The sequence below is a fragment of the Mastigoproctus giganteus genome, chromosome 11 (genome assembly GCF_048544385.1).
Source record: "Mastigoproctus giganteus isolate SK-2022 chromosome 11, ASM4854438v1, whole genome shotgun sequence".
Classification (NCBI taxonomy): domain Eukaryota; kingdom Metazoa; phylum Arthropoda; class Arachnida; order Uropygi; family Thelyphonidae; genus Mastigoproctus; species Mastigoproctus giganteus.
The window spans coordinates 92,546,130-92,565,321 of record NC_143585.1 but is presented as its reverse complement, the minus strand read 5'-3'; the positions used below and the strand labels follow the sequence as shown (position 1 = coordinate 92,565,321).

The window sequence follows — 19,192 nt, the reverse complement described above, 5'->3', positions numbered from 1 at the left end:
GAACCCTGGTCTAATCAAGAAGCGTGTGCTATGCACTGCTACTCCTGCCCACCTGGCTATGGAGGCGCCATGATGAGACTTGTGACAGAAAAGAAAAATGCATGTGATGCATATAAACTATTAGGGGACACAGAAGCTTATAATCGGTAACCAAGTCACACAGGAAGTTAGGAAAACGAAGGCAGATTACGAGAAATCTTTGGCAAAGGATGCTAAGAAAAACAGCAAGGAATTCTTTACTTATATAAACTCTAGATGGAAGGGGATGAATCAGATATCAATGGCACAACTGTTGATGATCCTGCTCATATAGATGAAAATCTAAATGAGTATTTTGCATCTGCATTCACACATGAGGATTTTATTCAAGGAGGAGAGGGCCAGATGTTTATCAAACTCTAATGGGGGTAAATGATTTTAAATGAAAGGCACCTGGAGTGGATGGGATCTATCCAGTTATATTAAAGGAGGCTGCAAAGGAAGTAAGCAAACTCTTAGCCATAATTATGAGAGCATTCTTGGACTTGGGTGGAGTCCCCACAGACTGGAGATTTGGAAATATATCCCCAATTCAAAAAAGGGGATCTAAGAGTGACATGAATAATTACATAGCAGTTAGTTTAACTTCTGTTCTGGGGAAAATAATCAATTCATTGGTTAAAGATGCATTTCAGGACCATCTAGACAAGACTGCAGTAATAATTCAGACACAGCATGGGTTTGTTAAGGGAAAGTCTTGTCTCACAAATTTGATAGGATATTATGATGTGGTTACAAAGGAACTGGATCCAAAAAATAATTTTGATATCATATATTTGGATTTCAGGAAAGCTTTTGACACTGTTGCCAATGGAAGACTATTGTACAAATTGGAGCAATATGGTATTAAGGGTAAGTTGCTACAATGGATAAAAGGATGGTTGAGTGGGAGAAGACAGAGGGTGGTAATCAATGGGTGCTGCTCTTTGTAGACTAATGTTATTACTGGAGTCCTCCAGGGTTCAGTGTTAGGCCTGCTGTTGTTTTGTATATTTATCAATGATATCGATGAAGGTATATTAGGCTAAATGTTGAAGTTTGCAGATGATACAAAGGTTGACAGGGTTGTTGATGACAGTAATGGCAGTGTGATACTGCAACAGGATCTAGAAACGTTGGGCAGATGGGCTGAGAAGTGGCAACTGAAGTTTAACATTGACATATGCAAAGTACTGCATATGGGTAGAAGTAACTGCAAGGAAATCTACAAACTGTGTGGTACTACACTCAGAGTAGTAGATAATAAAAAAGACCTGGGGGTAATTGTGCAGTTAGATATGAAGTCTTCCGAGCAGTGCAGACAGGCTTCCAGAGCAGGTCATGGGTTATTCCAGAGCAGTTCATGGTCAATGATATAGAGGAATTTTGTTAGTAGGGTAAAGGAGGTGATTACCCTTTGCACAAGGCAATGGTCTGGTCTGGTCACACCTTGAGTACTGCATACAGCTCTGGAGGCCTCATTTTAGGAAGGATATAGAGTTGCTTGAGTAGAGATAAGGGCAACAAGATTGGTGAGGGGAATAAAAGGGTGGTCTTAACAAGAAAGGCTTAAGTTCTGCAAATTGCATCATCTAGAGAGAGAGATTAGGCACCTGCGAGGTGATCTGATTGAGGTGTATAAGGCCTTGAATGGGTTGAGCAGGCTCAGTTCTGATGGGATTTTTCCTCTTCCTCAGATTACGAGCCTGAGGGGGCATAAATTCAAATTCAGGAAAGACAGTTATAGAATAAATGTGCGGAAATTTGCCTTTAGCCAGTGGGTAGTTAATTGTTGGAACAACCTTCCATCTGTCGTTGTGAAAGTTGATAGCGTAAAAAAATTCAATGAGGAACTGGACAAACATTTAGAGGGAATGGATGTGTGAAATGGGTTTTTTTTTTTTTTTTTGGCTGATGCTACAAAAGCTTGCTTTCTTGCATCACATGCCTCCATTACTACTACTACTACTATGGAAAGAGTATGTAAGAGAGGGGAAGGACAATATTCAATCTATGTTAGTTACTGTGGGTTCAAATTATGTTCAAATCATGGTGGAGAGTGGAGAAATTCTTGAAGTCCACTTCGCTTCAATAGGGGCTGTAATTCATCTTTTTCAGCCTGAAACAACATGAAGATGTGTGAAAAGTTCTGAGACCCCACTATTCAGAATTGAAACCGAGCATTCTTGCAACATTCTACCCACTTCTCAACATGTGCAATAAGATATTTTTAAACATATTCTTCAATGTTCAGCCAATTTTTATTCTTATTATTTAAGGTCAGAAGTGAGTGTTTATAATTATTTCCAAAACAAAAGCCTGAAGTTAGAAATGCCTAAAAATCTAGGGAGTGGATGTCCAGTGACTACGAGTGACTCTCATTATTATTATTATTATTGCTCTTATATTATTTCTCCCTGAATGAGAGTTCCAACTCGTGATGGGTATTGCCCCAAGGCTGAATGTGCTGGTCCCACAGGAACTAGTAGTTGTTGGTGACTCTATTGTCAGGGAAACGGGAAACATGCTTTGTAAAAAGGATAGGTGGACCAGGACCAGGGTATGTCTGCCAGCGGCAAAGATTGATGACGTTGTAGAGCGGATATTGTCATTTAAGGGCACAAAAGGTGATATAGTTGTACACATCGGCACTAATGATATTAAGAGTAGGAGACCGGCAGAATTACTTAACAAGTACAGGTCACTGTTGAAGAAAAGCCGTGAATTAGGATGGAATTTGAAAGTGTCTGCAATTCTGCCCAGACACGATAGGAGGGAGTATATGATAAGAGCCTTGTCAATCAATTCGGCCCTGGAAAGATTGTGCAAGGCTCAAGGGGTAAACTTTTTTCAGCCTGGTCTGTACTTGTTAACAGGAGAGACTGCTTCTACAGGGATGGGATACACTTAAATAGAAAGGGTGCAAGAATATTTGCTGATGCTATCAAGGCAGTGTTAGGTGGGTCGGAAAACTGCTAGCTTGGGGGTATACAAGGACTAATAGATTAACAGTAGCCACTGGCAGAGGTGAAAGAGATTCTTGCATTGCTTCTATTGGAATGAGCAGCAGCCTGGAAAACAAGATGCAGGATATTTCAGAGACTGCTGGGAGTCATTGCGGTACAAGTAAACACATGGGTTGTGTTAGGGTGGCTAAGAATAGGAACAGGTGCATGTATACTTGCGTGTACACCAATGTTAGGAGTTTGGTAAATAAATTTGATGAATTTGAGGTATTGCTCAAAACATCAAAGGCATATATTGTTGGGATATCAGAAATGTGGTGTCACACAGATATAAGGAATGCAGAACTGAAATTTGGGGAGTACAACGTCTACAGAAAGGATAGACAGGATAGGAAGGGGGGAGGGGTTATGCTATTAGTTAAGAAACACATAAAAACCAAGGAAGTGAAGCCAGTCGACATCGCTGAACAGTGCAGTGTTGAGTCAGTTTGGTGTGACATAAGCATTGGGAGATCAAAATTGAGAGTAGGAGTGTGGTATAGGCCTAATGACTCTGATGAGTATAATAAGGAACTGTACAGGGAAATAGAGTGGGCCAGTAAATCAGAGAGTCTTATAATGGGAGATTTTAATTTCCCAGATATTGACTGGAATTTGGGGGCTGGTTACTCACGCACTAGCAGGGCTTTTGTGGATTTATTGGATGATTGTTTTCTACATCAGCATGTTCGGGAGGCAACTAGAGGGAGTAATACTCTTGATTTGATTATCAGCAGTGATTCTTCATGCATTAAGAATCTGCAGATAAATGAACCACTAGGTGGCAGTGATCACAGTGTGCTGAAGTGGGATTTACTCAAAGAGGTAACTACCATTAGGGGTAATGGGAAGGGTTATTGCTTCCGTAAAGGCGACTACGATGGACTGAGACAGTATTTAAATTCTATACAGTGGGACCAACTGATGATGTTACCAACAGCAAATTCAAAATGGGAAGCATTCAAAGAACTTATCTTGGAAGCTACTAGGCTTTACATACCAACTAAGAAATATTGTTCAAGGTTTAGGCCAAAATGTATGTCAGATGAACTAATGAGGCATATGGCAGAGAAGAAAAATGCATGGGATACTTACAAATTAACACATGACACAGAAGCCTATGATAGATACAAGTTGATATGCAACCAAGTTACAAAGGAGGTTAGGCAGGCGAACGCAGATTACGAGAAATCCTTGGCAAGGGATGCAAAGAAAAACAGCAAAGAGTTCTTTACTTATGTAAACTCTAGAAGGAAGGGGATGAATCAGATTGGTCCACCACTTGATATTGATGTGTCAACTGTAGATGATCCTGCTCAGGTAGCTAACAAACTAAATGAATATTTTGCATCGACATTCACACATGAGGAGTTATTCAGCAAGGGGAATGCCAGAGGTGTATTCAACTCTAGCAGTAAGCTACAAAATCTTGAAATAACTGGGAGTAAAGTGGAGGAGAAACTGTTGAAGATAAACACAAGAAAGACACCCATAGTGGATGGGATCTATCCAGTTATATTAAAGGAGGCAGCAAAGGAAGTAAGCAAACCCTTAGCCATAATTATGAGAGCTTCCTTGGACTCAGGGGAGGTACCCATAGACTGGAAATGTGCAAATGTGACCCCAATTCACAAAGGAGGATCAAAGGCTGACACAAGTAATTATAGACCTGTGAGCTTAACTTCTGTTCCAGGAAAATTAATGGAGGCACTGGTTAAAGAAGCACTGCAGGATCATTTAGACAAGACTTCAGTTATGGCTCAGACACAGCATGGTTTTGGTAAGGGGAAGTCTTGTCTGACCAACTTGATTGGATACTATGATGCAGTCACAAAAGAACTGGATGCAGGGAATAACTTTGATATTATATACTTGGATCTTAGAAAGGCTTTTGATACTGTTGCACATGGAAGACTGCTACACAAATTGGAGCAGTGTGACATTGGAGGCAAATTGCTGCTATGGATAAAGGGGTGGTTGAGGGGGAGAAGACAGAGAGTGGTAATCAATGGACACTGCTCATCGTGGACTAATGTTATTAGTGGAGTCCCTCAGGGCTCAGTGTTGGGTCCATTATTGTTTTCTGTATTTATAAATGATATTGATGATGGTATAGCAAGCTTAATGTCCAAGTTTGCAGACGATACAAAGGTTGGCAGGGTTGTCAAGGACACTACTGACACTATGCTGCTGCAACAGGATCTGGAAAGGTTGAGCAGATGGGCTGAGAGGTGGAATATGAAGTTTAACATTGACAAATATAAAGTACTACACATGGGAAACAGCAACCCCAGAGCAACGTATCAACTCTGTGGTACTACACTAACAGTGGTAGAGAATGAAAGGGACCTGGGGGTGGTTGTGCAGGCAGATATGAAGTTCTCTGAGCAGTGCAGACGGGCTGCAAGAGTAGCTCATGGAGTATTGTCAATGATATACAGGAATTTTTCCAGCAGGGATAAGGAGGTGATTATTCCATTGTATAAGGCAATGGTCAGGCCACACCTAGAGTACTGTATACAGGTCTGGAGGCCTCATTTCAAGAAGGATGTAGAGCTGCTGGAACGAGTACAGAGAAGGGCAACAAGATTAGTGAATGGAACAAAGGGGTGCTCTTACGAAGAAAGGCTTAAGTTTTGCAAATTACAGTGTCTGGAGACTAGGCACCAGCGAGGTGATCTGATAGAGGTGTATAAAGCCTTGAATGGTTTAAGCATGCTCAATGCTGATGGGATTCTTCCTCTAGCTCAGAAAAATCACCTGAGAGGGCATAAATTCAAATTGAGGAAAGACAGATGTAGGATAGACGTGCGGAAATTTGCCTTTAGCCAGCGGGTGGTTGGTTGGTGGAACAGACTTCCATCCCTTGTGGTGGAGGTTGATAGCCTAAATAAGTTTAAGGCTCAGCTGGACAGGTATTTTGAACGAACAGAGGGGTGAAGTGGAGTGGGTGATTTTTTTTTTTTTTTTTGGCTGATGCTGCATAAGCTTGCTTTCTTGCATCAAATGCCTCTACTAATGCTAATGCTAAAAATGCTAATCCACAAACCGGGTATTCCCCTCATACCAATAGTGTCGTGCTGCAGTGCCCCAACGTATGAACTGTCCAAGCATATCGCGCGCCTCCTCTCACCTCTTATAGGTAATACCTCGCACACCGTTAAAAATAGCAGTGAATTCATCCACTTCATTAAGGACCTTTCAATCCCTGAAAACACTGTCATGGCATCATTTGATGTGATTTCTTTATTCACTTCAATTCCCATCCAACAGGCCGTGCACTGTGCCAGAAGGCTCCTCGAGACCGACTTAAGCCTCCAATCCAGGACATCACTATCCACTGATGACATCTGTACCACCCTCAACCTATGCTTATCAAGCAGCATCTTCACTTTTGAGGATTCAGTCTACCAGCAGGTACATGGCACTGCTATGGGTGCCCCTGTTAGTTCCGTAATAGCCAACATCGCCATGGAAGATCTGGAGGAGCAGACACACCGGAACCCACCTACACCTATTACAACATGGTGTAGATACGTTGACAATATTTTTACCGTAATACCACGTGGCTCTGAAACAGCACTACTGGAATACCTCAACTCCCTATCTAATTTCATTGAGTTTACTATAGAGTCAGAGGTGAATGGTACGTTCCCGTTCCTGGACGTCCTAGTGCATCGCGTAGGCCCACACCTAGAGACTTCAGTATACCGCAAACCTATGTGGTGCGGTCAATTCACTAACTACAGATCCGGCCACGCACCAAGCCATCTCAATAGCACTGCCCGCACCCTATTCTCCAGGGCTTGGAGCCATTCCAGCACTGATACAATTAGGCGTAACAAGATCTCCCGTGTGAAGGCGGACCTAACCAAATGAGGTTATCCATCCCATGTGCTAAGCAGATGCCTATTACAGGCAGAAGAACTCACATCCAACCCAAGACCACCGAACCAAGTCGGTATATCGTCCGCCTACATTCCCTATTATCCAGGCGTGTCAGGACAGATCTCGAAGGTCCTTAGAAATTACAACATCAAATGTGTGCAATTACCCTGGAGGAACCTACGTTCACTTGTCTCCAGTGTGAAGACCCCTGTCACACCTGTCTTACGCAGCAATGTAGTATATCGTATCACCTGTAGAGACTGTAACAGTTGCTACATAGGAGAAACATCAAGGCGTCTCCAAGATCGCCTTATGGAACACGACAGAGCAATCCGGCTTGCCGAAACTGACCAGTCCGCGGTCGCCGAACATTTTTGGGCCACCAACCACGATCTTGACCCCAAACGTGACTTTGAAATAGTAGACCACTCACGACACTTTCGCCACCGCCTATGGCTAGAGTCACTCAACATAGTAAACAATCCAAAGGCATTAAATCGCCAAAAAGGCATACGTCTACACCCCATCCTAGAGACAACCGTTTTAATGCTAGATGATCAGTGGAGTAGAAAGCAGTGCACATCCGTGCAACAACAATGACGCATGATTAACGTGCCTCACTCAGCTCATTGCACTTATCCGTTGTATTTTTGTATTTAAATGTCAGTTGATGAAGAGACACGCGTCTCGAAAGCTACTGTTAGTATATATTTGTATTCTTACATTAAACTGGATTTATAACTTATACATGTATGTTATTAAAAACCATGGACCCCAGTACACCAGGCCCATTCGTTACTAATTTCCTACTACTATTTATAACTTATACGTGTATGTTATTAAAAACCATGGACCCCAGTACACCAGACCCATTCGTTACTAATTTCTTACTCCTATTGCCCCAATGGTACTGGATTAATTGGCCTATCTCGACTCTTAATTTTTCTATCTTCTGCTGAAGTCTTCTTTCCCAAGCTGGCAGTTCCTTCTGTTTTCGGTTCTTCTGCTACTGGTCTCTTATTTCTCTTCCATTAATCCTCGTGGCTGCTATCGCAGCACAGTACATGGCTGTGTGGATGGCCTCCAGTGTGCACCATTGCTGTTGAGGTAATGCAGTATTATGTGCTAATTGAGGTGGTCTGTGACTCTCCACAAGGTTCTATTCGGCCTCTGCTTCGGTGTCACAAGTCTTTGTGGGGGCTCATTCCTTCGAATTCTGTTAGGGCCTTCTTCCACTCATCCGCTATTCTGGATATCATGACCTCATCTCTTTCCACTTCAGCTGCTGTGGGTTGTATTTCTTCTTGCTCTTCGTCCTCTGGTTCGGTGGTGGTATGTTCTTCCTCCTCTGGTTCCGTATTCTTTATCCTTTGTAGTTGATCGCTCATGTCCTGCTTGATTTTTTTCAATATTGCAGGAGCTATCAGGTTCTTCGTGACGATGGTCCTTCTCTGGTCCGCTATTCGCTGTTCAGTGACCTGAATATCTGGAAATCGTTCCAGCCACTTGGTATGTAGTCTCACCCTGTAAGTTGTCATATCGGTCTCCAGCTGCGTTATTTCGTAGTATGCTTGCATGATGTATGTATTCATTTCGGTGCTCCACTTCATGCGTTGGCATTTTCTCCATCCTGGGTGGTCACTAGCACAGTTGCACAAGAAGAATTTCCAGTTGGTGGGGCTGGATGGTCTTACCCTTTTCTTGTGGTAGCTAATTGGCACCCACATTATTATTATTATTATCTATATAGTGCAAGAAAGCTTATGCTGCACCAGCCAAAAAAAAATTTCTGAATTACCCTGAGAGAGAGAGAGAGAGAGAGAGAGAGAGAGAGAGAGAGCAAGAGTCAGAAGTAGAAGGGAATCACCAAGAAAAAGAAGAATGATGATATCCAACTCAGGACCCTGGGTGCATCAAAGCCCATACTCACCATATGTGAGCCCCTGGGGTAAACATGCTACATGTTGTGCATTATCCTGTGAACCATTGCTTCCTCGATATCTCTAACTCTGTTTCAAAATTGCATTGCATCCTCAAGTGATATTGTAGCACCTGCACAGTACCCATCAATCATCACTTAGTTACAGAGCACCAAGTATTACTAATAATGATGCCTATAGAATAAAAATAAAGGGAGAGATATATCAGCATAACTTTCCTCATTGAAGGACGCTACCTATGCATCATCCTTCTGCATTACATGAATACAAATGCACCTAAATACCAATGCCCTGCTTAATTCATGGTGTCCATAAGCTTTCTGGATAAGCAGCATCTCCAAGCCACTTTTTTTCCAGCTTCAACACAAAATTCAATCACATGCCCTTGCATTTAAGAATACAAAATAATATATTTGACTTTCTCTGCAACTGCAAATACATAATAACCAGGTTTAATGGCAGACTCTTGGTGCCTCTTCCACCCTCCTCCCCACCACTTGACATGCTTACCATTATACTACTGCTCATTACTTCAGTGAGGTGTGGTCAGCCTCAGAACCTACTGCAGTTTATTATTCATACTTGGAGCTAAATGAACTGTATCACGTTGTATCCAGATATCATCGTAAGGGGGGGACCATGGTGACCAGGCTTCTGAGTTTTTTTTAGAACACCTGCTGTGTTCATTTTCTTTAATTTAAAAATTGCGGTTGGGAGGTTCAAATAACTAACGTCCCAATGTTTTGTCCAGAAAGTAACACTATTCCATCTGTTTCATAAATAATAAAATTTTACTTCCTGTCATATCCAATAACATGCTATTCTTTTTGTTTCAAAGAAAATAAATTTTACTTCCTGTCCTATCCAATAACACACTATTCTTTTTGTTTCATAGAGAATAAATTTTACTTCCTGTACTATCCACAAATATATGCTTAGAGGCAACAAGAGGAAATTCTTTGCTTGCATTAACACTAGAAGAAAAGGTATTAACAACATTGGCCAACTAGCTATGATGGCATAACTACTGACGATCCTGTTCAAGTTGCTAATAAACTAAATAAATATTTTGCATCTAGATTCACATGTGAGCATTTAGGGATGGGAACAACAGAACTACACTAAGCTTTAAATGCACGTTAATGATTTTGTTATAACTGAGAAGAAAGTGAAGACAAACTGCTGAAGCTAAAAACATACTTTTAACATACCTTTATCCAGGTATGTTAAAAAAAGTAGCAACAGAGGTAAGCAAATCATAATTATGAGGGCATCCTTGAATTCAGGGAAAGTTCCTGTAGATTGCAACTGTGAAAATTCATCTCCTATTCTGAAAAGGGAATTCAAGACCAATATGAGCAAACTATCAACCTGTAAGACTAACTTCTGTTCCAGGGAAATAATGGAGTCAGTGGTAAAAGAAGTATTGCAGGATGATCTTAAAACTGAGCTATAAAACTAAACTGATATATATGCTACAATACCAATAAGTCAATAATTTGATTCATCATATATGAACAATATTTCCATAGCTTCATCAAGGGGAAAGTATAGACCAATATCCAACTGAATTAAATGGCTCATCAATTTCTGTTATCCACATTCATGAATAGGATGGAATGTTTGCCTGTCTAGATGAATTTAGATAGCTTCATACAACTCTAGGCCAAAATAACGTGGAAACTATTACATGGAAACTTATTAGTATTAGTATATAGTGCAAGGAAGCCTATGGCTCGTGCAGCACAAGCCAAAAAAATAAAAATAATAATAAAAGAAAATAAATAATAAAAGAAAAGAAAAAACACAACCTATGCATTTTTACACTGCCTCTCGCAGGCATAAATACCTCAATCAAATCTCCTCTACGGTGCCTAGTTTTCAAGCTGTGCAACCCACATATTCAAAGTCTTTCCTCATATGGATGCCCTTTTGCCGATCTCACCAGGCGAGTTACCCATCTTTGGATCCTTTCAAGAACCTTGTTTTATGTTTCATTTGTTAAATCTAAAGTTGACCTGTTTTTCCTGAAACCACATCAGACTTGCATTCATCATTTTTCTAGGATTTTTTGCAGACAACTAATTAGAACTATGGGATGATAATGGTTTGGATTTGTGTTTTCTCCAAAATTAGGAAAATCTTTTCCTAGTTTTGGAAATGCCAAAACTATTTCATGATATCATTGATTTGGAAAATAGTTTTCTAGATATACTCTGTTGAATAATAGAAGAAGTTATATGAGAAATTTTATTTCTAATTGTTTTAACATCATACAGCCTATTCCATCTAGACCCGCTGCACTTTGTTTTATCTGACAGAGTGTTTTGTGTAATTCTGTCAAATTGAAAGCTTGATTATATGGTTCATTATTTTTGGTTTAGAAATTCATATTATGTGATTCTGCTGGAGTTTTGCATTTCTGAGGTGTTATCAGAAATCACTGCAAAGGAGTTCCAATAATACCCAAAGGATGTTTGTGATGTCTTCTGGGTAAACTATCTTGTACATTCCATTCAATAAATGATGGTGAGGTTCACTGATATCTGTTGTTTATTTTGTTCCAAACTGGTCATTGTTAAAGCAAAATGTACTCAAGAATCATTTTTACTTTTTTTTCTAATGTATCTGGCTTTTCCTCTTGCTTTTTTGTATTTGATTATATTGTCTGTGGTAGGGTATTTTCAGAAAGTATTCCATGCATTGATTTTCTTCTGTTTCACTTGATAACGATTCATTCCACAACGGTTTTGGGCATGTGGGCACTTCTTTTAGACATTTTTGATATTATTAATTCTGCATCATTCAGTAACTTGTTTGTTAGGTAGTCAACTGCAGAGTCAATGGCTGTTTGTTGGATCTGTTGCTGTGCTAATATGGCCACCTGGTTTACTTTTCCCAATTTTCTCTCTCTAGCCTCCAGTTTGGTATTTTTTCTGATTGGTAAAGGGTAGTCTTCTTTAGAAATATCTTTACTGGACAGTGGTCAATGTTCAAAGAGTCGCTGTGTACTACCCACTCAAGTAAAGGATATATTGGAATACACACAGATAGGTCAATTGCTGTACTAGTTCCTATGAGTGATCTTGCATATGTGTGTTCCATTGTTTAAGGCTGCTAAGCTTGAGAAATTTTCAATATCCACCACCACAGTTTTGGATGTGTTCTCTTTTGTCCATGCTTGCATTTCCCTATAGAGGGTGTTGACCATTTAAGTCTTCCATAATAAAAAAAGGGGAAGGTAATTAATTGGCTAAGTCTCTCCTCATATCTTATATTTTGGTTTGGTGGCAGATAAATGGAGACTACTGTTAAATGAATGCTTATTGCAATGCATACTGTTACTGCAATCGCTATTCGGCCTTTTGGCTAAGATCAAAGTGTAGTGTTACAGCATCCAGATTATTTCTTAATAGGATCGGCTGGGTAGGAATGGTGGAGGTTACCAGAATTGTTATACCTCGTGTGCTATGGTATTTGTAATTCTATCTTTCCTGAATATATTGTAGTCCTTTAGTGATTATATTAATCTGTAGTTTAAGATAGGTTTCTTGTAAACAGAAGTATATCAGGTCATACTATGCTAAAATGGCTAGGATATCATTAAAATTGTTTAATGCAGAAAACTGTTCATTAATTGGGTTTTGGATTATTTTCATCCTGTTTTCTTCTGTCAAATACACAGAAAATACACATCTTCTGTATATCAGTTTTCTGTCTTCCCTTTCCCCCCTTGGGGGGTTGAGAGTATGGTTTGCCCGTGTTCATTTCTTACTCCACAAAGATTTTGAGTATGGCTTCTTCTGATTGTTTTCCTCTATGTTTCTGATTAGACCTCCATGTGATCTGTATTATGACTGTCTCTTCCTTTTATCTTTAATTGTATTTTTCTTTGTGGATTCAATAGTTGTAGTGCCTTGTGATATCAAGATTGGCACATTTATTGCCTGGGCTGTTTTTTGTTATTTTAATCCTGTAAGCAATGAATGTGCCTGGTCCAAGATGGACTGGATTGGTGGGATGGTCACATCTAGTTGTGATTCTACTGTCCTCTGTCTTTGTGTAATTTGTGCATATGATGCTCTATTTGTATTTTGCAGTTATACTGTTCTTTTTGCTTTTTGGTATGTTTCTTTTGAGTATGCATTGCGTTCTCCTGTGCAACTGGATCACCTTGGATTTTGGGCTATGCAACCTTGTTTTGAATGATCTTGGGATCCACATAAGGCATGTACTACTGGTCCCCTACATGCTGCATGGAAATGTCCACATATTTCTGGTAACTGTAGCATTGGATAGGGTTTGGTATATATGACCTGAAGCAGGCAATCCAGGTCTTTTAACGAGATTGATGGCTTAGGTGTGCTGAAAGTTAAAATTATACTTCTTTTGGAGTGATTATTCCATTCTCATTTGGTTTTTACCTTTTTTTTTCTTGAATAATTCTCTGTCCACGTAGTTTGTGTTGGATTTCTTCTTCTGATATATTGAGGTCTCACCAATTTTTTTTTCTTTGAGCTGTTATTTAAATTGTCACTGGTTTAAATCGTCACTTCTGTCAGAAGTGCTCCTGGTTTTAGGCATTGGACTGCTTTAGGTGACTCAGTTTATGTTTTCCCGACACCTTTGTATAAAAAAAAGGTGAAAGTTCTCTTGTCTCTCTCTCTCTTGTTGAGTTGTCTGTGATCACTTGTTGAGTGAATTATAAGGAACAAAGGTGCTGAGTTTGGACATGTATTAGTATCAGTTTTTTGTCGATTAGCTAGGTACAAGGAGCTTCCATCAATCTTGCAGCCAGTTTGGGCCAAGAGGATAGTCTCTATCAGTTGATTTACGTTCTTCACCGCTACTCCATTTTGTCCTGGGAAAGTAACTTTCTTCTTCTCCCAGGTTTACTGACTCCACCAAGGGGAGGCAGAAGCAGTGCTATAGTGACCAAGTGGATTAACAGTTAGCATGTTAGTATAAAAGAGAAAAAAAGGAAAGGTGATTTTCCATTCTGAAAACCTGCTTGCAATTTGTAAGTCAACAAGTACTTTTAAAATAAACATAAGAAAAAACTTTTAAACTTAATGAGAACTGTAGCTGTACCTTTTCAAAAATTGCTTTCAATTGGCACAGAGAGTTGCTCAGCCATGTGAGTGCTGGCATTCAGGGTCTCTTTGAACGTAGAACTAGAAGTGTAACTGAGTTAACATTGTGTAGTAAGTAGAAATCAAACTGCATCAAAGTGTATTAACCAATTACACCTTGATTCTTTAAAAGTGATTTTAATGCATATAAATTTTTCATAAATTGGTACTGTGTTTATAGTATTTGGTAAAAATGTATTAGAAGATGAAATGCACAAGGCATAATTTCTTATGGGTTTAGGTAATTAACTATATAATATCGGTGTAGATACACCATAGTTTATCCAGAAATTTGAACTACGTATGTAGTGTATGATCATCCAAAAGAATGTTCTCCGGCTTTAAATCTCTGAAAACTACACTACATACGTAGTTCAAATTTATGGGTTGTTATTGTTGTTTGGTTTTTAGGAGCATTAGCAACTAAGGCCATATTGCTCCGGGGATGTGCGGTGGTCATTCTCTAACCTTTCCGCATTCTCCGTATTTGGTGGTCACGGGCTCGAACCCCGGTCTAATCAAGAAGCGTTTGCTACGCACTGGTGCTCCTGCCCACCTGACTACGGAGGCGCCAATTTATGGGTAAACTATGGTGTATCTACACCAATATTATATAGTATTTGGTAAAATACAGGAAACAAAATGTGGGCCACAATGCTGTGTAAGTAGTAACATGGGTAGAATTTGCTAGTAACCTAAGCAAGGAGCAACATAAGTCAAGGAATGCCTGCACATTATTTGTTAATATTACTGTATTAAAATTTAAAAATATATTCTTTGTTTAATTACTAAGCTGCAAGTCTTAATAATTTAATTGTGCTACCAGCCAGTCCTGCAGCTAACTTTAATTTTATTATAAATATAGAGTTAAAGAGCTCACTATACCCAGGAGGGAGGGAGATAAAGTTGCAAAACCTAAAGTTTGGTACAATTCCTTCTCATTTACTTTTTTTTATTATTATAATATAAATCTAATGGATTACTAGAGTCATTTATCAGCAATATAAAAGCACAATGAAATTCAATAACAGAATATTTTTTAAAAAAATTTCTAAAATTTTGAAATTAATTTACTAATATACACTGTACGTGTATCTTTGCTGTGCACAGCTTACCATGGTCATCTAAAAGAATGTTCTCTGGCTTTAAATCTCTGAAAATATACAAATTTTAATCAAGACATTAATATAGACTACTGCATAAATTATTCTGCTATAGACAATTTTTGTTACTGAATAATCAATTTATTAATTGTTATAAATATAGTTACTTTTTCATTCAGAAGTATATCATAATATCCTCTTGGTTATAATACAGTATACTATACTTTGTAATACATGCAGGTAATAAAGACCCTGCTGTCTCCAATAAAGTTAAATAATGAAGGAAATAAATACTGCAAAAGAAAATGCAAACTGAAAAATTCACAATATAACAAACACAATTTATAATCTTGGGAAGAGAAGACTGACAATATACAGGGTGTTACAAAAAAAAAAAAAAAAAAAAAAGTCCATTGCAAATTCCATCAAAACACACACACACACACACACACACACACACACACACACACACACACACACACACACACACACACACACACACACACAATATTTTATTTATGATTTCAGTAGTTCAGCAAATGGGTGAGTGCATAGGGTACATTTGGTCATTTCATCATTTAGTCGGCTAGCCATTAAAAGCAAAGATACAAACACCGTTAACAGAGTGACCAAAAAAAATGGACTTACAGCTCACTAAATCAGAATTAAAAAGTAACTGCTATCACTTGCAACATTTAGGACTTAACAATCATTTGTCCATAAATAGTTCCAGACTGCAATCCATTCATGAGAAGGAGTTACCAGTACTGGAGCAGTGAAAATCACTTAATGAAGATTCCCACTGCATCAATATTGGTAACTGCATTTGTTAATAGGTTTGTTCAAATGAAAGTACACTTCATGACTGAGACATGTCTTTTAGATATTTAGATATAAATTGTGACAAACTGGTCACAATTTATATCTAAATGATAGCATCTATTTATAAAACTTAATTCTTCTGTAAAATTTACACCTTTTTTTTAGCACTCTAATACATAGACCCATAACTAACTTCTGCCTTTTGGGTGACAACTTTCTGAACAGACTGATGCAGACTACTCCCAGAGTTAGCTAAATTCAGTCAAAGTAAGGAGGAAATGCATTTTTGCATTTGCATCTCTTGTGATTATTTAAGGATCAACAGTGAGACTTGTCTATAATACTCCCAGTATCCTCAAAACATTGTATAAAATTCCAAACAAATGTGTGCCCTAGCTTTAGCATTTGAGCCTACATACAGCCAATGAAGTTTATTACAGGTGTCCCACTCATTTCTTCCAACATCATGCAATAATAAATCAAGCATTAAATTATATTGTGTAGAATGGCACTCTCACTGCCAAATAAAACATAAAAATGAATAACCAAATCAAGATGGCCAAAACAACAGAACTAAACATCATCTAATAACAAACTGCAGTCATTATATCCTCCTGCTGACAGTTCAAAATAATAGATTATTATTAATGAATATTAATGAGAGGGGAACGAGATTAGCTTGGTGCGAGCGAAGTTTTTATGGCTCCAACTAATAGAGAAGTTTTTCTTTAGTTTTTAATAAATTGGCATATTAATTTATTTTTTAAAAGTAGCTTTATATTCCTAGTTAGATGGAACTTAGATAGAGATTTTGTGGGTTATTACTTAGTATCGGTAAAACTTGTACTGTTCGAAACTTGCTGCCATTCTGTAGTATCGATACGGAATAGCATTACATAAAACTAGAGAGTATAATACGTAGTACTGTAGTAGGAATCTGTTAGCTTAGTATAGCTAACAGTGGCAATTCATCAATTAAATTTATAAATCCTTTTAATTTTTATTGATAATTAAATTTATTTAAATGGAAATCATGCCCCAGACTAGAGCAACAGAGCAACTTGTGCAAAGTAGCGAAAGGGCTGAGGTTCACGGGAGAACCGTAGGGGACATTTCTACAATGCTCCACGGTCTAAAAAAATGTTCAAAATGCGACATATTCGTGGATCTCTCTCAAATAGGACATGATCTAATCTAGCCATGGAGGATGTCTTTGTGTGTGTGTGTGTGTGTGTGTGTGTGTGTGTGTGTGTGTGTGTGTGTGTGTGTGTGTGTGTGTGTGTGTGTGTGTGTGTGTGTGTGTGTGTGTGTGTGTGTGTGTGTGTGTTAGGTGCAGAGAATGTAAAGAAATTAGGCACCAACTCAGCATTCTGATGGGCATCTATGAGAGCTTGAAAAGTCAGGTGGATGCCCTGGAAGGAATTAAAATGGCAGGCCCATCAAGTTCTCAGCTGCCCAACTCAACACCAGAGCACACTCTTATGCACCAGGCAACAAGGAAACACAGCAGCAGCAGCAGCAACCTTCAGGGCAGAGTACACTGGTCCCAAAGGAGCTAGTTATTGTTGGTGACTCAATTGTCAGGGAAACAGGAAATATACCATGCAAAAAGGGTAGGTGGAATAGAACTGGGGTATGTCTGACAGGGAAAAAAGTTCATGACGTTGTAGAGCAGATGATATCATCTTTTAAGGGCACAAAAGGTGATATCGTTGTACATGTTGGCACTAATGACATTAAGTGTAGGAAGTCTGTGGATTTACTCAGCAAGTACAGGTCAATGCTGAAAAAAAAATCACAAGTTAGAGTTACATTTGAAAGTTTCTGCAATCCTGCCTAGACAGGATAGGATGAATATATGATGAGAGCCTTGTCAATCGATTTGGCTCTGAAGAGATTGTGCAGGACTCATGGGGTAGAATTTTATCAGCATGGTTTGTGCTTGTTAACAGGAGAGATTGCTCTACAGAGATAGGATACTCTTAATTGGAAGGGGTGCAAGAATATTTGCTGATGCTATCAAGGCAATGTTATGTGGGTCAGCAAACTGCTAGCTTAGGGGGATTTACAGACTAATAGATTAACAGTAGCCACAGGCAGAGGTGGAAATTATTCTTGCACTGCTTCTATTGGAAAGAGCAGCAGCCCGCAAACCAGTTGCTGGAGACTTCAGGAACTGCTGGGAATCATGAAACATGAACAAGTTAATACATGGGATGTGTCAGAGTAAATAACATTAGCATTAGCATTAGTAGAGGCATATGATGCAAGAAAGCAAACTTATTCAGCATCAGCCAAAGAAAAAAAAAAAAAAAAAACAAAAACACACACCACTCCCATTTCACCCCTCCGTTCGTTCGAAATACCTGCCCAGTTGAGCTTTAAATTTCTTTAAGCTATCAACTTCAACAACAAGTGATGGAAGTCGGTTCCACCAACCAACACCCGCTGGCCAAAGGCAAATTTCCGCACATCTATCCGACATCCGTCCTTCCTCAATTTGAATTTATGCCCTCTGAGGTGATTATTCTGAGCAAGATGAAGAATCCCATTGGCACTGAGCATGCTCAAACCATTCAAAGCCTTATACACCTCTATCAGATCACCTCGCCGGTGCCTAGTCTCCAGACTCTGTAATTTGCAAAACTTAAGCCTTTCTTCGTAAGAGCAACCCTTTGTTCCATTCACTAATCTTGTTGCCCTTCTCTGTACCCGTTCCAGCAGCTCTACATCCTTCTTGAAATGAGGCCTCCAGACCTGTATACAGTACTCAAGATGTGGCCTAACCATTGCCTTATACAAGGGAATAATCACCTCCTATTCCCTGCTAGAAAAATTCCTGTATATCACTGACAAGACACCATGAGCTACTCTTGCAGCTCGTCTGCACTGCTCAGAGAACTTCATATCTGCCTGCACAATTACCCCCAGGTCCTTTTCATTCTCCACCACTGTCAGTGTAGTACCGCAGAGTTGATACGTTGCTCTGGGGTTACTGTTTCCCATATGTAGTACTTTACATTTATCAATGTTAAACTTCATTTGCCACCTCTCAGCCCATCTGTTCAACCTTTCCAGATCCTCTTGCAGCAGCATAGCGTCAGTAGTGTCCTTAACAACCCTGCCAACCTTTGTATCATCTGCAAACTTGGACATTAAACTTGATATCCCATCATCAATATCATTCATAAACACCGAAAACAACAACGGACCCAACACTGAACCCTGAGGAACTCCACTAATAACATTAGTCCACGTTGAGCAGTGTCCATTGATTACCACTC

At 39.2% G+C, this 19,192-nt stretch overlaps 1 protein-coding gene across 5 annotated transcripts in view; it reads right to left on the bottom strand.

Moving 5' to 3' along the window:
* The window catches only part of LOC150078261 (G protein-coupled receptor kinase 2-like), a 527,814-nt gene that overhangs the window by 157,253 nt on the left and 351,369 nt on the right, over positions 1 to 19,192 (bottom strand). For all 5 annotated transcript variants that reach the window (XM_090385326.1, XM_090385325.1, XM_090385328.1 and 2 more), the window contains one exon: positions 15,099 to 15,136. In XM_090385326.1, the coding sequence (XP_090241452.1) occupies positions 15,099 to 15,136 (38 nt within the window). The remainder of the gene's footprint in view (positions 1 to 15,098; positions 15,137 to 19,192) is intronic.